The sequence below is a fragment of the Scyliorhinus torazame genome, chromosome 13 (assembly GCF_047496885.1).
Source record: "Scyliorhinus torazame isolate Kashiwa2021f chromosome 13, sScyTor2.1, whole genome shotgun sequence".
Classification (NCBI taxonomy): Eukaryota; Metazoa; Chordata; class Chondrichthyes; order Carcharhiniformes; family Scyliorhinidae; genus Scyliorhinus; species Scyliorhinus torazame.
Window position 1 is genome coordinate 223,879,093 of NC_092719.1, and position 18,671 is coordinate 223,897,763.

Here is an 18,671-nt window from a genome sequence, read left to right on the forward strand (position 1 = left end):
CTCCTAATCTATAGCCAGTCAGATAATAAACTGTCACCCTGTTTTTGCTACCTGACATTTATCCACATTATAATGCATCTGTCATGCATTTTGTCCACTCACTCAACTTGTCTAAATCAGGACCGGAATTCTCTCAAACCCCAACCAGGTGTAGATGCCGGCGTAAGCACCGGGGTGGTGTACGCCGGCGTCAACGGATCTCCTGGCCCAGCAATTCACCGGTCTTCAGGGGGCTAACACGGCACTGGAGCGCTGCGCACTGCTCCGGCGCCGAAAGGCCGCCCTGCACGGCCGACGCGGTTCCGCGCATTAGCGCGACGGTCTTCTCTGCGCCGGCGCATGTGCGTGGTTTCCCTCTCTGCGCCGGCGCATGTGCGTGGTTTCCCTCTCTGCGCCGGCGCATGTGCGTGGTTTCCCTCTCTGCGCCGGCGCATGTGCGTGGTTTCCCTCTCTGCGCCGGCGCATGTGCGTGGTTTCCCTCTCTGCGCCGGCGCATGTGCGTGGTTTCCCTCTCCGCGCCGGCGCATGTGCGTGGTTTCCCTCTCCGCGCCGGCGCATGTGCGTGGTTTCCCTCTCCGCGCCGGCGCATGTGCGTGGTTTCCCTCTCCGCGCCGGCGCATGTGCGTGGTTTCCCTCTCTGCGCCGGCGCATGTGCGTGGTTTCCCTCTCTGCGCCGGCGCATGTGCGTGGTTTCCCTCTCCGCGCCGGCGCATGTGCGTGGTTTCCCTCTCTGCGCCGGCGCATGTGCGTGGTTTCCCTCTCTGCGCCGGCGCATGTGCGTGGTTTCCCTCTCTGCGCCGGCGCATGTGCGTGGTTTCCCTCTCTGCGCCGGCGCATGTGCGTGGTTTCCCTCTCCGCGCCGGCGCGGAGCAACATGTCGGGGACCTAACAGCGTGGAAGGAGGCAGGCCTCCTCCAGATCGCGGGTGCCCGCCAATCAGAAGCCCCTGATCGCGGGCCTGGACCTCGTGGAGGCCCCACGCCTGGAGTAAGATCCCTCCTCTCCCCCACCAGGACGTCCACCGCAGCCGCGGGTCCGACCTCCCGCTGGGCGGTACCAGGTTGGAACCACGCCGGCAGGACTCGGCGGGACTCCACTGGAGTTCGGCCAGTCGCCTGTGGAGAATCGGCGCAGGGTCCTCTTTCAGCGGCCCCCGACCGGTGCCGCGGCGACCACGCGGGCATGATTAGCGCTGATTCTCCAATCGCCAGAGAATTGCGGCCCGGCATCGGAGCAGTGTGGCAGGAATTTCCCGCGTCCCCGATTATTCTCCGACCTGGCGTGGGCTCGGAGAATCCTTCTCCACATCTCTGCATCATCCTCACAGCTGCCCCCCCCCCCGCCCCAACCATCCAGCTTTGCGTCCCCCCCCCGTCCCCCCCCAACCATCCAGCTTTGCGTCATCTGCAAAATTTGGAGGTATTACATTTAACAGTTTCAAATTCCTAGGTGTGTACATCACCAAAAATCTGTCCTGGTCCACCACATCGATGCTACCAACAGGAAAGTATAACAGCGCCTATACTTCCTCAGGAAACTAAGGAAATTTGGCATGTCCACATTAACCCTCACCAACTTTTACAGATGCACCATAGAAAGCATCCTATCGGGCTGCATCACAGCCTGGTATGGCAACTGCTCGGCCCAGGACCGCAAGAAACTTCAGAGAGTCGTGAACACAGCCCAGTCCATCACACAAACCTGCCTCCCATCCATTGACTCCATCTACACCTCCCGCTGCCTGGGGAAAGCGGGCAGCATAATCAAAGATCCCTCCCACCCGGCTTACTCACTCTTCCAACTTCTTCCACAGGGCAAGCGATACAAAAGTCTGTTCGTGAACAGATTCAAAAACAGTTTCTTCCCCGCTGTTACCAGACTCCTAAATGACCCTCTTATGGACTGACCTGATTAACACTACACCCTGTATGCTTCACCCGATGCCGGTGTCTATGTGTTTACATTGTGTACCTTGTGTTGCCCCATTATGTATTTTCTTTTCTTTTCTTTTCATGTACTTAATGATCTGTTTAAAAATACTCGAAGAAAAATACTTTTCAGTGTACCTCTGTACACGTGACAATAAACAAATCCAATCCAATTTAGTTCCCTCCCCTAAATCATTAATATACATTGTGAATAGCTGGGGCCTTAGCAACGACCCCACTAGTCACTGCCTGACACTTGGAAAAATACCTGTTTATTCCTACTCTTCATTTCCTGTCTGCCAACCAGTTTTCTATCCATCTCAATGCACTGCCCCTAATCCCACGCACTTCAATTTCACATGGTAATCTCTTATGTAGGACTTGGTCGACAGCCTTCTGAAACTCCAAATAAACCACATGCACTGGTTCCCCCTCACCAACTCTACTAGTTACATCCTCGAAGAATTCCAGTAGGTTTGTCAAGTATAATTTTGCTTTTGTAAATCCACGCTGACTCTGTCTGATTCTACCAGTTTTCCAACTGCTCTGCTATTAAATCCTTCACAATGGACTCCAGGATGTCAGGCCGACTGATTTATAATTCCCTGTTTTCTCTCTACCTCCCATTTTAAATAGCGGGATTACATTAGCTACCCTCCAATCTGCAGGAACCGTTCCAGAGTCTATAACATCTTGAAAAATAACCACCAATGTATCCACTATTTCTTGGGCCACTTCCTTAAGTACTCTGGGATGCGCACCATCAGCCCCTGGGGATTTATTGGCCCTCAATCCCATCAATTTCCAAAACACCATTTCCCTACTAATACTGATTTACCTCAGTTTCTCCCTCTCACTAACCCTGCGTTCCTCAACATTTCTGGTACGTTATTTGTGTCTTCATTTGTGAAGACAGAACCAGAGTCTGTGTTTAGTTGCTCAGCCATTTCTTTGTTCCCAATTATAAATTCCCATTTCTGACTGTAAGGGACCTACATTTGTCTGCACCAATTTCTTTTCTCTTCACACACCTATGGAAGCTTTTACAGTCGGTTTTTATGTGCCCCGGAAGCTTACTCTCGTACTTAGTTTTCCCCCCCTCTTAATCAATGCCTTTGTCCTCCTTCATTGAATTCTAAACTGCTCCCAATCCTCAGTGTTATAACCCCACAAGACCTACCGGGACACCCCATAAGATCATAAGACATAGGAGCAGAATTAGGCCACTCGGCCCATCGAGTCTGCTCCGCCATTCAATCATGGCTGATATTTTCTCATCCCCATTCTCCTGCCTTCTCCCCATAACCCCTGATCTCCTTATTAATCAAGAACCTATCTATCTCTGTCTTAAAGACACACATGATTTGGCCTCCACAGCCTTCTGCGGCAAAGAAATTCCTCCTCATCTCTGTTTTAAAGGATCGTCCCTTTAGTCTGAGATTGTGTCCTCTGGTTCTAGTTTTTCCGACAAGTGGAAACATCCTCTCCACGTCCACTCTATCCAAGCCTCGCAGTATCCTGTAAGTTTCAATAAGATCCCCCCTCATCCTTCTAAACTCGAACGAGTACAGACCCAGAGTCATTAAACGTTCCTCATACGACAAGTTCTTCATTCCAGGGATCATTCTTGTGAACCTCCTCTGGACCCTTTCCAAGGCCAGCATATCCCTCTGTGGTAGTATGTATTGGGGGTCATGTGGGACTGGAAGCCCTAATGTCCTTGGCTGACAGATCCCGGGTCCTGGTTGGCCGTTGACCTCATACTCCGCCCTGAAGGCGAAGTATAAGAAGCCGGTGCCTTCCCCCGCAGGCCAGTTTACTATCGGGCTGCTGGGGAACAGACACGCTTAATAAAGCCTCATCGACTTCACTCTATTCGTCTCATGGAGTCTTTGTGCGCTACAATTTATTAAGCGTGTCTGTTCCCCAGCAGCGATATGGGGCCCAAAACTGCTCACAATACTCCAAATGGGGTCTGACCAAAGCCTTATACAGCCTCAGAAGTACATCCCTGGTCTTGTATTCTAGCCCTCTTGACATGAATGCTAACAATTCATTTGCCTTCTTAACTGCCGACTGAACCTGCACATTAATCTTAAGAGAATCGTGAACAAGGACTCCCAAGTCCCTTTGTGCTTCTGCTTTCCGAAGCATTTCCCCATTTAGAAAATAGTCTATGCCTAGATTCCTCCTTCCAAAGTGCATAACCTCACACTTTTCCACATTGTATTTCATTTGCCACTTCATTGCCCGCTCTCCTAGCCTGTCCAAACCCTTATGCAGCCCCCTTGCTACTGCCTGTCCCTCTACCGATTTTACTGCAAACTTAGCAACAGTGCCTTCAGTTCCTTCTTCCAGATCATTAATGTATATTGTGAAACGTTGTGGTCCCAGCACAGACCCCTGAGGCACACCACTAGTCACCGGCTGCCATCCTGAAAAAGACCCCTTTATCCTCACTCTCTGCCTTCTGCCAGTCAGCCAATCCTCTATCCATGCCAGGATCTTACTCGTATCACCATGGGCTTTTAATTTATTTAACAGTCTCCTGTGCGGCACCTTGTCAAAGGCCTTCTGGGAATCTAAATAAATCACGTCCACTTGTTCTCCTTTGTCCAACTTCTTTGTTATCTCCTTAAAGAACTCTAACAGATTTTTCAGACATGACCTCCCATTGACAAAGCCGTGCTGACTCAGTCCTATTTTACCATGCACTTCCAAGTGCTTCGTGATCTCATCTTTAATAACAGACTCTAAAATCTTACCAATGACCGAATCACCTCTCTTAAACAGTGGTGTTACATTAGCCACTTTCCAGTTCCCGATTAATCTCAAAGTGAGCCTTGTGCAGTGCAAAGCTCCCCGTTGAGGGGTGCAGGCCCATTACCAGGATAGTTAACACAAGACAAGACATTAAAATCTGTCCAGCTTGGAGCTGAGTTGCAGAGTAGTCCCGGTTGGGACTGGGACTGTCTCTTGTATCTCCTGTTCTTTGGCCATAAATCATTTGATTTGACTCTTCTTCTGAACTCCTCTGAGGCTACTAAACTCAGATCTGCTGTTTTTTCTAGTCAATTTGTTCACCCCTTCCTAGATCTAATACAGACTGAGAGGAAAAAATACTGCTAGCACAGAGTCAGAGGAATACGCTTACATCTGGCCAAGTTACATTTTCCCAATCAGACTTAAACTCGTTGGATGGAATCCACAGGATGCCCCTGATCCATTGTCCTTTGGGACACTTGTCTAACTAGCCATTTGCCCATCACAGAGTCTGATGGCTCTTTGTCGATCAATGGGAGGTTAGTTGCATATCAATAGCATGGCTTGTTCATTTGTATAAACCGGAGTGAGCAATCAAACTGCTGACGGTTTAAAACCAGGAAACCCAGCAGATAACCTTTGTTTGAGGGGCCGGGCAGAGCTTAGAGAGAGAGAGAGAGAGAGACACACAGAGACAGAGAGAGAGAGAATACTGTTCTGAACAGTTACAGAGGAGAAGGCTTTGTAAATCGACTGGGAACATCATGAAAGTTGCCACCGAGGCAGACTTTGGACATTCAGAATGAATGTCCCTACCAGAAGAAAACTTACTTTGTATATGCAAGTATTGTCTTTGTCTGCCTGTGAAAGTGGTATGAGAGCTGCATGTTCTGTTACAGTGTTGTTTAATGGGAACTAGTATGTTACGGTTAAGAAACTGCATGTAATCTGATATTGTTAGGGTTGAAGTTTAACAGTTTAAATATTGTTTTCTTTTCTTTTAATAATGTTTGTTTATAAAATAACTACGCACTATTTCTTCTATTATCGCTCCTGGAATGAATCGATCTTTCCGCACTGTCTTAAATCTTAAAATAGTTATGGATCCTAGCCATTGTTGAGAGATGACCCAGGCATCTGTAACACTAAATTCCTTTGTAAGCCATGGATTGACCACCTTTCCCGTTTTGTTTTTGTGCTAGTCAGAAATGAACAATTCCTGGCTATGATTACGGCCTTAATTCCGTTTTTATTGATGCATGTGTCCTAATTCACAGAAATTCTGTTCTCCAACCACCTCCTGTGCTCACTGACCTACATTGGCTCCCAGTCCAGCAAGACCCTCATTTTAAATGTCTCATTCTTGTGTTCAATTCCCTCCATGGCCTCCACCCCTCCTTATCTCTGTAACCACCTGCAACTCAACAACTGCCTGTAATCCCTGCTGTCCTACGCACAAGGACAGCTGGACTGCTTTAGTGTGTGTCTGTGAGAGGCTTTTATTGAAGTGATACCCAGATGACTGCCTCTGGCATGGTCACAGGGGCTGGTTTAGCACGGTGGGCTAAACAGCTGGCTTGTAAAGCAGAACAAGGCCAGCAGCACGGGTTCAATTCCCGTACCAGCCTCCCCGAACAGGCGCCGGAATGTGGCGACTAGGGGCTTTTCACAGTAACTTCATTTGAAGCCGACTTGAAATGAAATGAAATGAAAATCGCTTGTTGTCACAAGTAGGCTTCAATGAAGTTACTGTGAAAAGCCCCTAGTCGCCACATTCCGGCGCCTGTTCGGGGAGGCTGGTACGGGAATCGAACCGTGCTGCTGGCCTGCCTTGGTCTGCTTTAAAAGCCAGCGATTTAGCCCAGTGAGCTAAACCAGCCCCTGCTGGTTTGTGACAATAAGCGATTTTTATTTCATTTCATTTCATTTCACATGGCTACGGAAAGTCTGAGGTGTCAGTCAGGCTATATCAAAACCAAACACCTACCTCCCTCCAATTCTGGCCTCTCACACATCCCTATTTTTAATCACTCCACCATTAGCAAGCGGAGAAGGAGATGTTGAGGCAGGTGGATCCGCAGCTTTGTCAAAGAGGTCGGTGTTTGGTGAGTGTTTGAAAAGGGAGACTGAGAGAAGTGGAGAGGTGAGGGCAGGAAGTCCAGAGCTTGGGACCCAAGCAGTGAAGCGCTCGGCCCCCAATGGCACCGAGATGGAAAGCGGGTCGGTGCTGAAGACTAGAATGGAAGATGCAGAGACCTTGGAGGGTTCTGGATTCGAGGAAATCACAGTAATAGGGAAGGAATGTTTGGAGCTGGCCTTGGTTGGAGTTTTTTACAGTGTAAATAGACATTAATGAGGAGTTGCTTGATCTCAATATTTTAATCCCCACCTGACTCTCTCCGGGGCTGGGGATGGGGCTGATACTCGAAGCCAATGTATCTATCATTACACACATCCTACTTTCCACATCCCTGATTGGCTGCTCTGTCTCCGCCTGGGTGTGATTTGTTTTCTGATTCCGGGAGCTCAGTCAACACGAGAACCTGATGACCTAAACATTGTTCTTTTATTGAATTTCAGGGAGGCTCGACGAAAGAAAACAGCCCTCAGTCTTGGTTACCATGGTAACGTGGTGGACCTTTGGTAGGTGACAACAATCAGATTCCCGGGACTGAAAGTCTTCGATCCAGGAGCTGTAGTTTACATTGTTTACTTTCCAATTGTTTCATAAACGTTTAGTAAACTTGCTTTTGGCTTGACTTATAAAGCAGGTATCTCACTTACCTTTTCACCAGCCGTATATTCCCTTCTGATGTCTTGTGGTGCAGTGGGTAGTATCCATGTCTCTGAACCAGACACTCCGGGTTTCAATCCCACTCCAGGACATTACGCCCGAGGAAGGTGCGTTCATAACGCGGCCAAACTGGGGGCCTGTCAATTAGAAAAATCCTTCCAAACACGCCAATGGCTGACGGTAAGAGCGGGAGAGACGGATTGGCGCCCCCTCAAGCGACAGAGGCCTCTGGTGACAGACCAGTGACCTGTTGCAGGAATAACTAGCTATGGAAACGGTTAGTGTACCACAAGGTGTGGGAAGAGAATTGGAAATTGTCCCTTCAAAATCCTTTCAAAACATATTTATATGTCTATTGTGCTTCTCACTAAAGCAGCATCGCAGGGCTCACGTGATCTTGCTGTGCCCAAATTAGCTACCACGTTTCCCAAAAGTACAACAGTGACGACACTTCAGAAGTACTTCACTGGCTCTCAAATTCTTTGATCTGTCATGAGGTGGTGAAAGATGCTATATAAATGCAAGTCTGGATGATGAGATACGAATTGATTGAGTATGAGAATGTACAGTCCCAGAGCCACAATATCCGATCGGTGACAGCAATACAGGAACATACCTGGCTACCCATTCCACCCCTCTCCCTGGCAACAGGCTGAGATTAAACCAATCCGATAACAACCTCGGTGTCACCCTTAATCCTGAAACGAACTTCCAAACTCACATCCACAGCATCACTAACTCTACCTAATTCTTCCACAACACCACCTGACTTTGCCCCTGTGTCAACTCACCTGCTGTGGAAAAACTCATTCATTTCTTTGTTACAGCCAAACTCGACCATTACAATGACCCCCTGGCTGCTCCCCCCATTTTACCCTGCATATACTTTTTTGTAAATTTAAGGGGCAATATAACGTGGACAATCCACTGACCCTGCCCATCTTTGGGTTGTGGGGGTGAGACCCACACAGACACGGGGAGAATGTGCAAACTCCACACGGACAGTGACCCGGGGCGAGGATGCGTGCAGCGCTCCGGCGCCGCGCTGGTCCCCTGGGGGCCACGGAATTGCTGAGCCAGGTAGCCCATTAACGCCAGCGTGAAACACTCCGGTGTTTACGCCGGCGTCAACACTTAGCCGCGGCTTCAGCGGATCCCGGCCCCTATCTAAATATGAACTGTTGCTGATGGCTGGAGCGAGGGAACGTCGCAGATTCACTAAGAGGCTGTCTGGTATGGAGGAAAAGACAAACACAAAGAAAGACTTGAAAAATTGTACCTATTTTCATTACGGGGCAATGTGACAGGTGTGTCAAAAACTATGAAAGGGAGCAGACAGTTTCCAGTGATCAAGGGGTCAGGAACAAGTGGGCCGGAGACACAGGATTGAGTGTCAGAGACTGAGATCAGCGACCAGGAGAAACAGCTTCATCCAGTGAGTAGTGAGGATGTGCATTCACTCCCGGGGTGAGGCATACACTGTGTCAACATTGAGGATTGAATTGAAGGGGGGGGTAGTGGTTGAAAGATAAGGGGTTAGAAGGACATGGGAACACGGTTGGGCAGCACGGTAGCACAGTGGTTAGCACAGTTGCTTCACAGCACCAGGGTTCGAGGTTTTATTCCCGGCTTGGGTCACTGTCTGTGCGGAGTCTGCACGTTCCCCCCGTGTCTGCGTGGGTTTCCTCCGGGTGCTCCGGTTTCCTCCCACAAGTCCCGAAAGACGTGCTGTTCGGTGAATTGGACATTCTGAATTCTCCCTCAGTGTACCCGAACAGGCGCCGGAATGTGGCGACTCGGGGCTTTCACAGTAACTTCATTGCAGTGTTAATGTGAGCCTACTTGTGACAATAAAGATTATTAATTCAATGTGATGGGTCCTCTTTGCTCATGTGGAGAGTAAAGCCCGACTCAGGTTGGATGGGCCGAATGGCCTGTCTCTGTTGTTACTTCAATATATATCTACAGCAATATTATAGTGAATATCAGATGATGACATTTGGAGGAATCCAGTCACTATTAAATCCATTGACTTTATTGAGAAGGGGGGAGGGAGCAGGGTGTACATAAGAAATAACTTAATAACGGAAAATGACTCTGCAAGGTGGGTGAGTGGGAGTCTGGTAGCAGTTACAGGGCAGGAGTCATTGAACTAAAACAAGTCTTCATGGACAGGTATCAGCGGGTTGAAGTGCTGCTGGGTTGAGAGCAGAAACCAGGGTTAGGGGGAAAGTAGGAGGATAAAGAGCAGAGATTTGTTCTCCCAAATCTTAGGGCCACTGCTGTACATCGATCCACAGCACTTAGGACATGCAATAAGAGTGGAGAGCATGGACAGGTATAAAATCAACAATATTCCCCCCACAGGGAGAGGCTGGTTGAAGAGTACGAGCTGACTGGAGAGTTACTGGTGGATCTGGGCTCAGACCAGACTTCCTGTCATAACCCGTTCAGTGGAGGATATTATCCGGCAGAGCTCACCTTCGAGGCGGCCAATCAGATGATGCATACTGACCCGAACGGTTTCCGTAAGCTTGTACAGGAAAGGTAAGGAGAGTGTGAAAACTAAATGTAATGGCATCTAACCAATCACCTTGGAGTAAGGTCGAAGTAGGGGAGAGTGCACATGGGGGTGTGGGAGGGAGTGAATGGGGGGCAGAGTCAGTGATAGGGGAGAGTGTGCATGGGGGTGTGGGAGGAGAGTGAATGGGGAGTAGAGTCAGTGATAGGGGAGAGTGTACATGGGGGTGTGGGAGGGGAGTGAATGTGTGGGTAGAGTCAGTGATAGGGGAGAGTGTACATGGGGGTGTGGGAGGGGGGTGAATGGGGGGGAGAGTCAGTGAGAGGGGAGAGTGTACATGGGGGTGTGGGAGGGGAGTGAATGGGGGGTAGAGTCAGTGATAGGGGAGAGTGTACATGGGGGTGTGGGGGGGGAGTGAATGGGCGGGTAGAGTCAGTGATAGGGGAGAGTGTACATGGGGGTGTGGGAGGGGAGTGAATTGGGGGGTAGACTCAGTGATAGGGGAGAGTGTACATGGGGGTGTGGGAGGGGAGTGAATGGGGGGGAGAGTCAGTAATGGGGAGAGTGTACATGGGGGTGTGGGAGGGAAGTGAATAAGGGGGTAGAGTCAGTGACAGGGGAGAGTGCACATGGTGATGGGGAGGGGAGTGAACGGTGGGTAGAGTCAGTGATAGGGGAGAGTGTACATGGGGGTGTGGGAGAGGAGTGAATGGGGGAGAGAGTCAGTGATAGGGGAGAGTGCACATGGGGGTGTGGGAGGGGAGTGAATGGGGGGTAGAGTCAGTGACAGGGGAGAGTGTACATGGGGGTGTGGGGGGGAGTGAATGGGGGAGTAGAGTCAGTGACAGGGGAGAGTGTACATGGGGGTGTGGGAGGGAGTGAATGGGGGAGTAGAGTCAGTGATAGGGGAGAGTGTACATGGGGGTGTGGGAGGGGAGTGAATGGGGGGTAGAGTCAGTGATAGGGGAGAGTGTACATGGGGGTATGGGAGGGTATTAAATGGGTGGGTAGAGTCAGTGATAGGGGAGAGTGTACATGGGGGTGTGGGAGGGGAGTGAATTGGGGGGTAGACTCAGTGATAGGGGAGAGTGTACATGGGGGTGTGGGAGGGGAGTGAATGGGGGGGAGAGTCAGTGATAGGAGAGAGTGTACATGGGGGTATGGGGGGGGGAGTGAATGGGGGAGTAGAGTCAGTGATAGGGGAGAGTGTACATGGGGGTGTGGGGGGGGGAGTGAATGGGGGGTAAGGTCAGTGATAGGTGAGAGTGTACATGGGGGTGTGGTGGGGAGTGAATGGGGGGTAGAGTCAGTGATAGGGGAGAGTGTACATGGGGGTGTGGGAGAGGAGTGAATGGGGGGAGAGAGTCAGTGATAGGGGAGAGTGCACATGGGGGTGTGGGAGGGGAGTGAATGGGGGGTAGAGCCAGTGACAGGGGAGAGTGTACATGGGGGTGTGGGGGGGGGGAGTGAATGGGGGAGTAGAGTCAGTGATAGGGGAGAGTGTACATGGGGGTGTGGGAGGGTATTAAATGGGTGGGTTGAGTCATTGATAGGGGAGAGTGTACATGGGGGTGTGGGGGGGAGTGAATGGGAGAGTAGAGTCAGTGATAGGGGAGAGTGTACATGGGGGTGTGGGAGGGGAGTGAATGGGGGGTAGAGTCAGTGACAGGGGAGAGTGTACATGGGGGTGTGGGAGGGTATTAAATGGGTGGGTAGAGTCAGTGATAGGGGAGAGTGTACATGGGGGTGTGGGAGGGGAGTGAATTGGGGGGTAGACTCAGTGATAGGGGAGAGTGTACATGGGGGTGTGGGAGGGGAGTGAATGGGGGGGGTAGAGTCAGTGATAGGGGAGAGTGTACATGGGGGTGTGAGAGGGGAGTGAATGGGGGGTCGAGTCAGTGGTAGGGGAAAGTGTACATGGGGGTGTGGGAGGGAAGTGAATGGGGGGTAGGGTCAGTGATAGGGGAGAGTGTACATGGGGGTGTGGGAGGGGAGTGAATGGGGGGTAGATTCAGTAATAGGGGAGAGTGTACATGGGGGTGTGGGAGGGGAGTGAATGGGGGGTAGGGTCAGTGATAGGGGAGAGTGTACATGGGGGTGTGGGGGGGGAGTGAATGGGGGAGTAGAGTCAGTGATAGGGGAGAGTGTACATGGGGGTGTGGGAGGGGAGTGAATGGGGGGGGGGAGAGTCAGTAATAGGGGAGAGTGTACATGGGGGTGTGGGAGGGGAGTGAATGTGTGGGTAGAGTCAGTGATAGGGGAGAGTGTACATGGGGGTGTGGGGGGGGGAGTGAATGGGGGGTAGAGTCAGTGATAGGGGAGAGTGTACATGGGGGTGTGGGAGGGGAGTGAATGGGGGGTAGAGTCAGTGATAGGGGAGAGTGTACATGGGGGTGTGGGGGGGAGTGAATGGGGGGGTAGAGTCAGTGATAGGGGAGAGTGTACATGGGGGTGTGGGAGGGGAGTGAATGGGAGGTAGAGTCAGTGATAGGGGAGAGTGTACATGGGGAGGGGAGTGAATGGGGGGTAGAGTCAGTGATAGGGGAGAGTGTACATGGGGGTGTGGGAGGGAGTGAATGGGGGGTAGAGTCAGTGATAGGGGAGAGTGTACATGGGGGTGTGGGGGGGGAGTGAATGGGGGAGTAGAGTCAGTGATAGGGGAGAGTGTACATGGGGGTGTGGGAGGGGAGTGAATGGGGGGTAGAGTCAGTGATAGGGGAGAGAGTACATGGGGGTGTGGGAGGGGAGTGAATGGAGGGTAGAGTCAGTGATAGGGGAGAGTGTACATGGGGGTGTGGGAGGGGGGTGAATGGGGGGGTAGAGTCAGTGAGAGGGGAGAGTGTACATGGGGATGTGGGAGGGGAGTGAATGGGGGGGGAGAGTCAGTAATAGGGGAGAGTGTACATGGGGGCGTGGGAGGGGAGTGAATGTGTGGGTAGAGTCAGTGATAGGGGAGACTGTACATGGGGGTGTGGGGGGGGGGAGTGAATGGGGGGGTAGAGTCAGTGATAGGGGAGAGTGTACATGGGGGTGTGGGAGGGGAGTGAATTGGGGGGTAGACTCAGTGATAGGGGAGAGTGTACATGGGGGTGTGGGAGGGGAGTGAATGGGGGGGAGAGTCAGTAATGGGGAGAGTGTACATGGGGGTGTGGGAGGGAAGTGAATAAGGTGGTAGAGTCAGTGACAGGGGAGAGTGCACATGGTGATGGGGAGGGGAGTGAACGGTGGGTAGAGTCAGTGATAGGGGAGAGTGTACATGGGGGTGTGGGAGAGGAGTGAATGGGGGAGAGAGTCAGTGATAGGGGAGAGTGCACATGGGGGTGTGGGAGGGGAGTGAATGGGGGGTAGAGTCAGTGACAGGGGAGAGTGTACATGGGGGTGTGGGGGGGGAGTGAATGGGGGAGTAGAGTCAGTGATAGGGGAGAGTGTACATGGGGGTGTGGGAGGGGAATGAATGGGGGGTAGAGTCAGTGATAGGGGAGAGTGTACATGGGGGTATGGGAGGGTATTAAATGGGTGGCTAGAGTCAGTGATAGGGGAGAGTGTACATGGGGGTGTGGGAGGGGAGTGAATGGGGAGTAGAGTCAGTGATAGGGGAGAGTGTACATGGGGGTATGGGAGGGTATTAAATGGGTGGGTAGAGTCAGTGATAGGGGAGAGTGTACATGGGGGTGTGGGAGGGGCGTGAATTGGGGGGTAGACTCAGTGATAGGGGAGAGTGTACATGGGGGTGTGGGAGGGGAGTGAATGGGGGGTAGAGTCAGTGATAGGAGAGAGTGTACATGGGGGTATGGGGGGTGTGAATGGGGGAGTAGAGTCAGTGATAGGGGAGAGTGTACATGGGGGGGTGGGGGGGGGGAGTGAATGGGGGGTAGGGTCAGTGATAGGGGAGAGTGTACATGGGGGTGTGGGAGAGGAGTGAATGGGGGGAGAGAGTCAGTGATAGGGGAGAGTGTACATGGGGGTGTGGGAGGGGAGTGAATGGGGGGTAGAGTCAGTGGTAGGGGAAAGTGTACATGGGGGTGTGGGAGGGAAGTGAATGGGGGGTAGGGTCAGTTAATGGGGAGAGTGTACATGGGGGTGTGGGAGGGGAGTGAATGGGGGGTAGATTCAGTAATAGGGGAGAGTGTACATGGGGGTGTGGGAGGGGAGTGAATGGGGGGTAGGGTCAGTGATAGGGGAGAGTATACAGGGGGGGGTGGGAGGGGAGTGAATGGGGGGTAGATTCAGTAATAGGGGAGAGTGTACATGGGGGTGTGGGAGGGAAGTGAATGGGGGGTAGATTCAGTGATAGGGGAGAGTGTACATGGGGGTGTGTGAGGGGAGTGAATGGGGGGTAGAGTCAGTGATAGAGGAGAGTGTACATGGGGGTGTGGGAGGGGAGTGAATGGGGGGGTAGAGTCAGTGATAGGGGAGAGTGTACATGGGGGTGTGGGAGGGTGTGAATGGGGGGTAGAGTCAGTGATAGGGGAGAGTGTACATGGGGTGTGGGAGGGGAGTGAATGGGGGGGAGAGTCAGTGATAGGGGAGAGTGTGCATGGGGGTGTGGGAGGGGAGTGAATGGGGGGTAGAGTCAGTGATAGAGGAGAGTGTACATGGGGGTGTGGGAGGGGAGTGAATGGGGGGGTAGAGTCAGTGATAGGGGAGAGTGTACATGGGGGTGTGGGAGGGTGTGAATGGGGGGTAGAGTCAGTGATAGGGGAGAGTGTACATGGGGTGTGGGAGGGGAGTGAATGGGGGGTAGAGTCAGTGATAGGGGAGAGTGCACATGGGGGTGTGGGAGGGGAGTGAATGGGAGGTAGAGTCAGTGATAGGGGAGAGTGTACATGGGGGTGTGGGAGGGGAGTGAATGGGGGTAGAGTCAGTGATAGTGGAGAGTGTACATGGGGGTGTGGGAGGGGAGTGAATGGGGGGGTAGAGTCAGTGATAGGGGAGAGTGTACATGGGGTGTGGGAGGGGAGTGAATGGGGGGTAGAGTCAGTGATAGGGGAGAGTGTACATGGGGGTGTGGGAGGGGAGTGAATGGGGGGTAGAGTCAGTGACAGTGGAGAGTGTACATGGGGGTGTGGGAGGGGAGTGAATGGGGGGTAGATTCAGTAATAGGGGAGAGTGTACATGGGGGTGTGGGAGAGAAGTGAATGGGGGTAGATTCAGTAATAGGGGAGAGTGTACATGGGGGTGTGGGAGGGGAGTGAATGGGGGGAGAGTCAGTGATAGGGGAGAGTATACATGGGGGTGTGGGAGGGGAGTGAATGGGGGGTAGAGTCAGTGATAGAGGAGAGTGTACATGGGGGTGTGGGAGGGGAGTGAATGGGGGGGTAGAGTCAGTGATAGGGGAGAGTGTACATGGGGGTGTGGGAGGGAAGTGAATGGGGGTAGATTCAGTAATAGGGGAGAGTGTACATGGGAGTGTGGGAGGGGAGTGAATGGGGGGGAGAGTCAGTGATAGGGGAGAGTGTGCATGGGGGTGTGGGAGGGGAGTGAATGGGGGGTAGAGTCAGTGATAGAGGAGAGTGTACATGGGGGTGTGGGAGGGGAGTGAATGGGGGGGTAGAGTCAGTGATAGGGGAGAGTGTACATGGGGGTGTGGGAGGGTGTGAATGGGGGGTAGAGTCAGTGATAGGGGAGAGTGTACATGGGGTGTGGGAGGGGGGTGAATGGGGGGTAGAGTCAGTGATAGGGGAGAGTGCACATGGGGGTGTGGGAGGGGAGTGAATGGGAGGTAGAGTCAGTGATAGGGGAGAGTGTACATGGGGGTGTGGGAGGGGCGTGAATGGGGGGGGTAGAGTCAGTGATAGGGGAGAGTGTACATGGGGAGTGGGAGGGGAGTGAATGGGGGGTAGAGTCAGTGATAGGGGAGAGTGTACATGGGGGTGTGGGAGGGGAGTGAATGGGGGGTAGAGTCAGTGACAGTGGAGAGTGTACATGGGGGTGTGGGGGGGAGTGAATGGGGGAGTAGAGTCAGTGATCGGGGAGAGTGTACATGGGGGTGTGGGGGGGAGTGAATGGGGGGCAGAGTCAGTGACAGGGGAGAGTGTACATGGGGGTGTGGAGGTGGAGTGAGTGGGGGAGTAGAGTCAGTGATAGGGGAGAGTGTACATGGGGGTGTGGGAGGGGAGTGAATGGGGGGTAGAGTCAGTGATAGGAGAGAGTGTACATGGGGTTGTGGGGGGGAGTGAATGGGGGAGTAGAGTCAGTGATAGGGGAGAGTGTACATGGGGGTGTGGGGGGGGGAGTGAATGGGGGAGTAGAGTCAGTGATAGGGGAGAGTGTACATGGGGATGTGGGAGGGGAGTGAATGGGGGGGGTAGAGTCAGTGATAGGGGAGAGTGTACATGGGAGTGTGGGAGGGGAGTGAATGAGGGGTAGAGTCAGTGATAGGGGAGAGTGTACAGGGGGTGTGGGAGGGGAGGGAATGGGGGGGTAGAGTCAGTGATAGGGGAGAGTGTACATGGGTGTGTGTGAGGGGAGTGAATGGGGGGTAGAGTCAGTGATGGGGGAGAGTGTACATGGGGGTGTGGGAGGGGTGTGAATGGGGGGTAGACTCAGTGATAGGGGAGAGTGTACATGGGGGTGTGGGAGGGGAGTGAATGGGGAGTAGAGTCATTGATAGGGGAGAGTGTACATGGGGGTGTGGGAGGGGAGTGAATGGGGGGTAGAGTCAGTGATAGGGGAGAGTGTACATGGAGGTGTGGGGGGGGAGTGAATGGGGGAGTAGAGTCAGTGATAGGGGATAGTGTACATGGGGGTGTGGGAGGGTATTAAATGGGTGGGTAGAGTCAGTGATAGGGGAGAGTGTACATGGGGGTGTTGGAGGGGAGTGAATGGGGGGTAGAGCCAGTGATAGGGGAGAGTGTACATGGGGTGTGGGAGGGGAGTGAATGGGGGTAGAGTCAGTGATAGTGGATAGTGTACATGGGGGTGTGGGAGGGGAGTGAATGGGGGGGTAGAGTCAGTGCTAGGGGAGAGTGTACATTGGGGTGTGGGAGGGGAGTGAATGGGGGGTAGAGTCAGAGATAGGGGAGAGTGTACATGGGGGTGTGGGAGGGGAGTGAATGGGGGGTAGAGTCAGTGATAGGGGAGAGTGTACATGGAGGTGTGCGAGGGGAGTGAATGGGTGGGTAGAGTCAGTGATGGGGGAGAGTGTACATGGGGGTGTTGGGGGGGGAGTGAATGGGGGGTAGAGTCAGTGATAGGCGAGAGTGTTCATGGGGGTGTGGGAGGGGAGTGAATGGGTGGGGAGAGTCAGTGATAGGGGAGAGTGTACATGGGTGTGCGGGAGGGGAGTGAATGGGGGTGTAGAGTCAGTTATAGGGGAGAGTGTACATGGGGGTGTGGAGGGGGGAGTGAATGGGGGGTAGAGTCAGTGATAGGGGAGAGTGTACATGGGTGTGTGGGAGAGGAGTGAATGGGGGGTAGAGTCAGTGATAGGGGAGAGTGTACCTGGGGGTGTGGGAGGGGAGTGAATGGGGGGTAGAGTCAGTGATAGGGGAGAGTGTACATGGGGGTGTGGGAGGGGAGTGAATGGGGGGTAGAGTCAGTGATAGGGGAGAGTGTACATGGGGGTGAGGGAGGAGATGAATGGGGAGGGGGTAGAGTCAGTGATGGGGAGAGTGTACATGGGGATGTGGGAGGGGAGTGAATGGGGGGTAGAGTCAGTGATAGGGGAGAGTGTACATGGGGGTGTGGAGGGGAGTGAATGGGGGTAGAGTCAGTGATAGGGGAGAGTGTACATGGGGGTGAGGGAGGAGATGAATGGGGAGGGGGTAGAGTCAGTGATGGGGAGAGTGTACATGGGGGTGTGGGAGGGGAGTGAATGGGGGGTAGAGTCAGTGATGGGGAGAGTGTACATGGGGATGTGGGAGGGGAGTGAATGGGGGGTAGAGTCAGTGATAGGGGAGAGTGTACATGGGGTGTGGGAGGGGGGTGAATGGGGGGTAGAGTCAGTGATAGGGGAGAGTGTACATGGGGGTGTGGGAGCGGAGTGAATGGGGGGTAGAATCAGTGATAGGGGAGAGTGTACATGGGGGTGTGGGAGCGGAGTGAAAGGGGGGTAGAGTCAGTGATAGGGGAGAGTGTACATGGGGGTGTGGGGGGGAGTGAATGGGGGGTAGAGTCAGTGATAGGGGAGAGTGTACATGGGGGTGTGGGAGGGGGGTGAATGGGGGGTAGAGTCAGTGATAGGATAGAGTGTACATGGGGATGGGGAGGGGAGTGAATGGGGGGGTATTGTCAGTGATAGGGGAGAGTGTACATGGGGGTGTGGGAGAGGAGTGAATGGGGGGAGAGAGTCAGTGATAGGGGAGAGTGCAGATGGGGGTGTGGGAGGGGAGTGAATGGGGGGTAGAGTCAGTGACAGGGGAGAGTGTACATGGGGGTGTGGGGGGGGGAGTGAATGGGGGAGTAGAATCAGTGATAGGGGAGAGTGTACATGGAGGTGTGGGAGGGAGTGAATGGGGGAGTAGAGTCAGTGATAGGGGAGAGTGTACATGGGGGTGTGGGAGGGGAGTGAATGGGGGGTAGAGTCAGTGATAGGGGAGAGTGTACATGGGGGTGTGGGAGGGTATTAAATGGGTGGGTAGAGTCAGTGATAGGGGAGAGTGTACATGGGGGTGTGGGAGGGGAGTGAATTGGGGAGTAGTGTCAGTGATAGGGGAGAGTGTAC

At 53.1% G+C, this 18,671-nt stretch overlaps 1 protein-coding gene across 3 annotated transcripts in view; it reads left to right on the plus strand.

The window, feature by feature from the left end:
• Window positions 1–18,671, plus strand: part of uroc1 (urocanate hydratase 1) — a 247,599-nt gene that overhangs the window by 138,156 nt on the left and 90,772 nt on the right. For all 3 annotated transcript variants that reach the window (XM_072473093.1, XM_072473094.1, XM_072473095.1), the window contains 2 exons: window positions 7,272–7,334; window positions 9,853–10,032. In XM_072473093.1, the coding sequence (XP_072329194.1) occupies window positions 7,272–7,334; window positions 9,853–10,032 (243 nt within the window). The remainder of the gene's footprint in view (window positions 1–7,271; window positions 7,335–9,852; window positions 10,033–18,671) is intronic.